The 9,294-nt window shown below is 31.5% G+C and overlaps 1 protein-coding gene across 1 annotated transcript; it reads right to left on the minus strand.

Moving 5' to 3' along the window:
- Positions 1–7,816: 7,816 nt before the first annotated feature.
- Positions 7,817–8,767, minus strand: LOC107792704 (uncharacterized). Its single transcript, XM_016614938.2, has one exon. The coding sequence runs from the start codon at positions 8,765–8,767 to the stop codon at positions 7,817–7,819; it is 951 nt and encodes a 316-aa protein (XP_016470424.1).
- Positions 8,768–9,294: the final 527 nt, after the last annotated feature.

Raw genomic sequence — 9,294 nt, forward strand, 5'->3', positions numbered from 1 at the left:
TGGTTAAATCCAGTTTCAAATGGTTGTGAATAATTAATTCCAATAGTTTTTTTTATATAACAATGCGAGCTTCAATCTAACTATATTTGATTCTTTTGAATATTAGTTGTCAAATTTTTATTTTATTTATAATTTCGAATTTTTTTAGTAAAAGTCTTGTTCATCAATATTTGTATTAATATAGCAATTAGTATGCCATGCTTTCTTAAATAAAAAAAAAGCTCGTAATTAATTAGGATTTTCTTTATTATTTTAGAGACTAATTTTAATAGAAAAGATGTAGTCGCTTTAGGATTTGTCCATTTAAAATAAATGAGATGAGCCTCGCCTAGTAAAATATATAGATTGCGGGGCCCTCACAAATGTATGTGTTAATTACTTAGAACTCGGGATCGGCCGCTTAGCGAACTTCACGGCCTTTTCTCAAAATAACCCTGCGCTAGTCGCTTTAGGCGCGTATTTAATAATGTTATCTCCTTAAACTCGGGTGCACATTTATGTGACCCAAATCCAAATCTCAACGAAATCGAAATGTGTCTCTAATCACGGGTACATTGATTGTGACGTGGTCTGAGATGTATTTCCATGACATTGCAAATTCTTTTTAATAATGAATGAGACGAGCCTCGACAAACAAAAAATGCACAAGCTGCGGGGCCCTCTAAATGTATATATTAAAATACTTAGAATTCGAGGACAGGCCGTTTAGCGAATTTTACGGCCTTCCCCAAAATAACAAGACGCTAGTTGCTTTAGGCGCGCCTTTAATAATTTATTTTCCTTAACTCGGGTGCACATTTATGTGACCCAAATCCAAATCTCAACCTAGTCGAGATATGCCAAACAACTACGGGTGCATTGATGTAACGTGGTTCGAGATATGTTTCCACGACGTTGCAATTCTCGTAAAATAATAACAATAAGTAAGAAAGCGGTAAAAAGATAAAATTTTGCACATAAGTTCATATTTGTATAAAATCAGATAATCAAGCCGAATATAACAGTTGAGCGACCGTGCTAGAACCACGGAACTCGGGAATGCCTAACACCTTCTCCCGGGTTAACAGAATTCCTTATCCGGATTTCTGGTGCGCAGACTGTAATATGGAGTCATTCTTTTCCTCGATTCGGGATTAAAATTGGTGACTTGGGACACCCTAAATCTCCCAAGTGGCGACTCTGAAATAAATAAACGAATCCCGTTTCGATTGTCCTTTAATTGGAAAAACTCCCTTGCACCTCACGGGTGCGGAAAAAGGAGTGTGACAGCATTAATACTGAGACGTCGCTGTAGCTTTACCAAACCTTTGTGTACTTTGGTAGAAGTAGAAGAGAGAAGCAATAACTTGATTTGTTATTCTACCAAATTACTTTTATCACTTCTTGATTCTTTTAATGAAGACAAAAGTGGTTTTTATTTCTGCTTTTAATATTAGGAATTCAATTTCACCCTTTCCTTTTCTTCTACCACTTTAGTAATGGTTCCTTCTCCTCTTTATTGGAGTTGGTTATTTGTTTTTCATTTCTGCTCTTGTGGCAGTGGGACAATTATTCCAGCAGCATTGAAGGTGAAACAACAGAAAGATTGACATTATTCAGAAAGAAAACCATCTTGGTGGTCCATTATATGAAAGTACTATTTAGGGTGTTCAAGAAATATAGAAAAACTACACAAAATCTGATAATTTATTGGTTTGGTGCTAATTTTGAGAAAATAAATACTATTGGTTTGATTCAGCTTAAATAAAGGGAGCTAAAATCAAATCAGACTATGATGCCTATGATGGAGGGCGGGTCAAAGAGATGATAGGCTTAGACTGGCAGGCATATGAAGAAGAGATGCACATCACACTTTAGGCGAATCTCACTTTGGAATTTTGAAGAAAGGATGCACATCACTCTTTAGGCGAATCTCCCATCGGAACAAGAGAGGAAAATAAAAAGCTTTATAAAGCATAACGTAAGTTAACAGAGTGTGTGCACTTTTGGGCTTGATGATGACGTAGTCCCAAGAATAACTTCTTAAGCCTATTGCGCTAAAGCGGATAGTACCTGTTATGAGTCAATCTAAGATAAAAACATTTCAAGAAGAATAAATTTGTAAAATTTATCAACATATCATAAAGACAGATGTACTCTTCCCCAAATAAAGATATATCTACATTTCATATATGAGAAATGAATAAGTAGTTTATGTTTTCTGGGTTTTTTTATGGGGTACCAATTTACTATGGTTCATGAAAAAAATGCTCATTGGCTGTACCTTTCTTATCAAGAACAGACTGTCTGATGTATATATATAATTACAAGTTGTAATTTAATGAAGGAAGAGCCCCATTTTAGAGCTGGTCCACCTTTGTCTCTAGGAGTTGTCTACTAATTTGCCGGTCTTCATTTGTTTCATGTTTCTATAGTCACTATTGCTCAGACTATACTACAAAAAACTTGTGATCCTTCATTATTAGAGCTGCTGGTTTCAGTACAATTTTTTTTTTTTTGCATATTAAATTTAGTGTACATTTACTTTAATATAGTCATGGTATTTCCAAAACAACTCTTTTTGGCAACCGTGTGTGTCACTTGATGTATGCTTCAACTAATTAATTTTTTAAGGGAAAATTTCACATTAGAACAATTGGGCTCTAAACTTTTCAATTTTATAGCCCATATTTTAATGAGAAATTTTCATAAAGCACTATTTTTTAGTAGTAATTAGTCATCTATAAATACCATTTGCTATATTACGGATTATAGATACCTTTTGTGTGGTTATAAGATGTATTTGATGTATTTAAGCTATTGTATTCCAGCTAATCAGTTGTTGTATTCGAGTATATTCGACTGTATTCATGGAGTAAAACATGGGATTACAGCTGGACAGATTATTGTATTCAACTGTATTCGACTGTATTCACGACGTGAAATAGGGAATTACACTGTTTTTAAAACGGAAAGTGAATCAATTAACATAATAGACTCCTAATATAACTCAACAAACTCAATTATAACACACAAATTTTGTATTTTCAGTTATAAAAAAGATTCTCAACCGAAAAATACCTCAAAAACATAGCAATATTCAGAGAAATTATATAATACATCTGAATACATAAATTATATTAATTAAAAAAAAACATATGAATACATTCATGGCATATAGCGAGACATTGAATACAATGAAATACATATAATACATCGGGATACATTACAATACAATGGAAAAAAAGACAGTGAATACAATAAAATACATGGAATACAACGAGATACATTGAATTACAATGAAAAAAAAGACAATGAATACAATGAAATACATGAAAATACATTAAAATATATTAACAGAAAATCAAGTTGCTCAGCCCCAAACTCCGTCGTCTTTGTTCAAGAACAAACCCTAATTTCTGGCGAATCCGCCGTTCACCGGAAGCCGGTAGTGAAAACGCGCCGCCTTGGTCCGACGATGGTTCCAGAGCCGAGGTCACTTCCTGAGCAGAAGAAACCGCCGATACGCAAATCAAAACCCTTCTTTCATGGCTTTTGCATAGCGTTTTGTACGTATACTCATTTGCGTGGTCTCTTCGCATAAATTAAATGAATAGATAGTTACGGGGACCAGCAGTAGTGATAATTGAATCAGTCCTAGGGACAGTTCCAAACCTGGAACTGACATTCAAATTGGAAATCAAGGTGGGGTCTCAGATCCTTTAAGATATTCTAAGAATTGAACATACCATAGATCCACACTTCTTTATACCCAAGTGCTTGGGACATAGATCACCACCAATACAATTTCCTTGTACGAATGCTCACCAACCTAGATGACTCGCCATTTTAGACATTCAAACATGGAGAAAGAGGCGGAGAGAGAGAGAGAGAGAGGAGATAACCATGGAGAAATACTGGCGTTGAGAGAGAGAGAAAGGGTGGAAAAAAATCTGAAAGAATGAGAGAGAAAAATAATACAAAGAGTTTTTTATGGCTTAAGAGTAGGAGATAACCATAAATAGATATTTGACTATAAAAATCAAAAGGTATCTATAGAATATAATTTTTAAAAGGGTATTTATTTAAAATAAATAAGGTATCAACCTTTGCTATAGGAGGTAAAAATTTCTATTTTAATTTACAACCAACTAGCCCAAAAATAATAAGCTAAGATTCAACATCCAACTCCAATAGGTTCTCAAAATTACTATTTAATTTTAAAAAAAGATTTCTCAAGCTTTTAAATTAATTTTCGGATCAGTAACCGTGACTCAAATATTAATTCAACAAACCAAATTCATTAGGATGGTGAAAATTAGATTTTTAACAAGCTTAAATATGTGGGTTTAGATTCCGAATTTAATTGTGTAAGAAACTTGGAGTGTGTGTTATTTAGACTTGTTAGAAATAGTATAAGGAGGTTGTATATAAATTTGAAGTCATTTAATGGAGATTTGGACTAGTTTTGAACAAGAATTGCAATTGAAAATCATGGAAGAAGTTCGTCTATAGACGCTTGTATAAAGGTGTATAATAGTGTATAATGCGTGTTTCTATACTTATATACACTATTATACAAGATTATACATAATTACACAAAAAAATGACTTTGTTTTTTTCCTTGCGTCTTTTCTGAAATTTAACTCAAATCTACTCCAAATCACTTCAAATTCAAATTTTGAACTCCTTTTGATATTTTCAATCAATTGGAACAACACCCAATCCAAACAACTAACAAATTCAAAAAAACTCATTTTTCAAAAGCAAAGCTTTGAATGGTCTTCAATGGTGGACTTCTACTCTTCCATTTTCTTACATTGCAAGTAGGTGACACAAGAGGAGAAACAGAAAATACACGGCATATGTAGAAGATGTGAGAAGAAGAGAGTGTGAAAGCAATAGTTGTGAGAACAAAGAATTAACTCAATAGCTTTTAGAAGCAATGGTTGTAAGAACACAGATTTTGAATTTACAAGTGCTTTCAAAATATGTACAATATGGGCTAGGTGGGGTAAAACTTAAAAATATAAACTATTTTTTGTTATGGTGTAAATTAATGTGTATTTTCTTGTAATTCTTTCATTTTTTAATATGTTGTTCGAGTCCATTTACTCGCATCTTGACTAATCAAACGAATATCTATTATTTTCCACGAGCACAAATAAACTATTTTTCGACTACTATACACTTCTAATCAAATTCTATCTTAATTTTATTTTTAATTATTAGTATTTAATATTTCGTTCTTGTTTGTGTCTCGAATCGTATCACTGATTAATTCTATCTGCTACTATTTAGACAGGTGGAAAGAATCACCAAACTTTTTTAACTTTACTGGGATTTGGACATTAGTGTCACATAATCAAAACTACATGTGTTGCTTCAACTAGGGGTGTCAATAAATATTCAAAAACCGATTAAATCGATCGAACTGTACCGTATCGAACCAATTTTTAGGTTTCTTTTTAAAAAATCATAGGTTTTTATATAAATCTATAACTGCACCGATAATTAGGGTAGGTTTTTAATTTTATAAAAATAAACTGAAAAATACCGAACAGTACCGAATAAATTTACATGTAGAAAAAATATATTTATTTAGTAAGTTTAAAAATAATAATGCAATTTTCTTTGAGCCTTGGAATTATGAAAACTATTACAAGCAAACAAGTAATTAAACTCAAAATACTAATTCCTAAAACCTATTATTCTACTTCTACTTAAACTAAGTTATTTCAAGTATCTTTATTAGCAAGACACAAAGTATTCTAGCGATTATGAGTAGCAAACTACAATGTATTGAATATGTTTCCTTTCATATAATTTAGATTTATCTTTTTGAATATTTAATCTTCTATAGACTTTATTCTTGAGTCCCAGCTTGGTATATCTTTCAACTCATGTGATTAATATTTTCTTTGCCTTTGTTTGATTTCTTTTACGCTGTTGTAGAATAGTTGATGGATCTATACTCTAGCCATTTTTTTTAATTCATCACCCTTTAAACAGTAAAAATGTCTAGAGAGTTTTGCTAAATCCTATAAAAGAACGTATGTTATTGCAATTCTACTTCTACTGTTGAATTTTACATGATATTAAAAAAATACCAAAAATTAACCTAGCCGTACCGATACTGAAGAGAAACCGACATGATTGGGACGGTTTCGAAAAGTTTAATTTTGGTTATACATAATAGAATAACCGAAAAATTGGTATAGTACAAATTTTATAAAATAACCGGCCGAACCGAATCATTGACACCCCTAGCTTCAACTAAATTATTTTTCCTCTACAATCAACCCCATCTATAACATTCTCGTTTGTTTCAATATTTTTTTTTGTTATAGTGAAGTGTTGTTATATAGGACATATATTATAATATTACATAAAAATCGATTTCGAAAAAAACTTAACTTTTATAGTGAATGACTGTTATATAGAGATATTATAAAAAGGTCTGATTGTATATAATAATCGAATCCCACTCCCTATACTTTTCCCTTAGAAATTCCCATTTGCAAACTGTATACCCTCAAGTCGAGAGGAAGACAATAGTAAACTTTAACTTGGGATAACCAAAATAAACTTCAATTTTGAACGTTTTTGGGAGGATATTTTAAACAAAAAATACTGATTAGAAACACGAAAATGTGTAGGATTTATCTGGTGTCCACAGTGTAACCTTATTTTCTAGATAGAAGGTAAACCTAACAACCTGTTTGGAGGGTTGTTATATATCGTTTTATAATGTATCGTATAGTATTGTATTGTATTGTATCGTTTTGACTTTTGATGTATATAATATTTGGATAAATTGATATTATTTTTCGTCATTTTATGATGTCATGCACCAACAATATGAAGAATAAACTGATAATATTATAAAGAAAAAGTAAGATACGAGGTAGAATTATTATATAAAAAGATAGGGTAAATGATAAAATAAAATTATTTAATAATATGAAAGGGCAAGATGAGAGGAAAAAAAAATAAGGGAACGACGCGACCACACCAAATCGATCGTTCCATAAAGTGACACTTTTCGTCATTACGGAATGACAACTTTAACAATATGATACTATAAAATTTAAGTAGCAATCAAAATAAACATTGTGTTTATAATAACAATACATTACAATACAACTTAACAGGTAACAACCATCCTAATTATGTAAGGGCATAAAAGAAGCAAATTAAAGGGCCTACCGCACAAAGTGGTCCTAACATCATCTCTGTTTAGATCCATCTGGCAATTTCATATGGTTGCCCTTATGGCTAGGGAAGAAAATCTTGTGTGTTCAACTAATACAAAAACATATATTAAAAGCAAGACACCACTTTTCCTTGCCTTTTATCTATGAAAAAAAAGCAAATCTCTTTAATTTTCTTTGCAGACTAATTGGAGAAAGATAATTTTGTAATTTACCAAGAAAATACAATTGAAAATACTTTGGAGAAAGATCATTATCAAAAGATTCTAAAACCCTACTTGTCTTCCTAAAGTTGATAATATACTATAGGCATAAGATGTCTTTTTCTCTTTTTTCTTCCTTTTTATCTGCACATCCACTTTGATAAACTACAGAAAACTGTAAAACAATCAATTAGATTATCATAATTAATTCAGACTATACAACATATCTTAAACACTCATCAAATTATTGTCATTCTAACAAGGCCAAATCAAAAGAATAATAAGTCTCTCTCCCTTGTCTACTTTTTACTTTTTTTTCTTTCGTGAGAGATAAAGTGTAAATGAGAAATCTAAACCAAAAAATGGGTTAAAAGGAAAAGAAAAAAAAAAGGAAAGAGAAGAAATTAAACACCTTTCAATTTATGTGCTCTTACATGCATAGATCATCAATGAAAATTCAACTTTATCTTGATTCTTGTGCTTCAATTTGTCCTTATCTTCTAGCCACAATCTACTCTCCAATCCACTTCTTGTCCTAAACATGAAAACAGCAGAACCTGAAGCTGGATTAAAGAACCAATCATGTACATCCCACATAAGATCTACAAGCAAACCATCCAAAAATATACTTTGATTTCCCCTAAAATTCCATTGCAGTCTCTTTACCCTAATCACCATTTTTTTATCAATAGAAACTGATAAAATTGGATGATTATCTTTCCCTTCATTTTTCCCTCCATTTTCACCACTACAACTTATCAAAATATCATGTGTTGAACCATTGTCACAAAATTGAGCCTTTGTTGAATAAAGGGTGTTCCCTGAAAAATATTCTTGTCTTGAAATTAGGGTAAATTTGGCCATAGGAAAACCATTCTTGAATTTCTTAAATGAAGCTTCTTCAGCCATATTTCCAAGAATTAGACCAATTTCTGAATCAACTATGACCAAAACATAGTAACCACTAATTGGTTCAGGACCAGACATGTACTTAGCTTCACATAAATCCCAGAAAATTTCAACCTTAGAACGACCAAATTCCATTGCTCTACTCCCCTTTTTCTTCCTAAAAAGACGCGAATTCGCGTTGAGTTTGAATGAATTTGAAGGATCATCACCAAAATGTATGCTTAAACCTTGTGTTATATTTGTTTTGGACCATGTAACAGTGATCAAAACATGTTTTTGATTGGACAAAATAACTTTGTACAAACAAGTAACACTGTTTTGTGTTGAAGGGATTAAAGATGGAGGAAAACAAGAAGTGTTTGAATAATTAGAGCAAGAAGTGTTTGAATAATTAGAACAAGAAGTAGTTTCAGATACTACTTGTACTGCATATTCACTAAAACAAGAAGCAAAATCCCTCATTCTTGAACAAAAATGGAACTGAGATTTAGAAAAAAATAATGAAGAGAGGTTTTGGAATAATGTTAAATGGGAAATTTCATAGGAAGATGGAAGTATAAATTCTCTTTTCTTTACTGACAAGTCCACGTAAAGGGTATTAAATATGATTTTTTTTTTTTTTTTTTTGGTATTCTCTCTCTTACCTTAAATTTTGCAACTTATGAGAAGGAAGAAAGGGAAAGAATGGAAGACTGCTAAGACAGTTCATGTGAGTATCTTTTAAAAGGGGAAAAAAATATATAATTAGTGATTTTTTCTTTAAATAACTATATTTAAAACATTGCTAATTAAGTTGACCAAAGTGGAATAATAAAGACGGCAATGTGGTATAAATTGCATGAGTACTATTTTATTCAGTTTCTTGTAACATTGGAATTGATGATTGACTAAGACAATTAAGATGTGATTCATAGATAATTAATTTTCAGTTTCTTGAATTTAACTGTGTTTGCTTGTTTGCAAGTGCTTTCTTTTTATTTTTCCTTGAG

This window comes from Nicotiana tabacum, chromosome 18 (genome assembly GCF_000715075.1).
Source record: "Nicotiana tabacum cultivar K326 chromosome 18, ASM71507v2, whole genome shotgun sequence".
Taxonomy (NCBI): Eukaryota; Viridiplantae; Streptophyta; class Magnoliopsida; order Solanales; family Solanaceae; genus Nicotiana; species Nicotiana tabacum.

Coding starts and splice junctions, on each gene's coding strand:
- LOC107792704 (XM_016614938.2), bottom strand. CDS start 8,767: ATGAGGGATTTTGCTTCTTGTTTTAGTGAATATGCAGTACAAGTAGTA.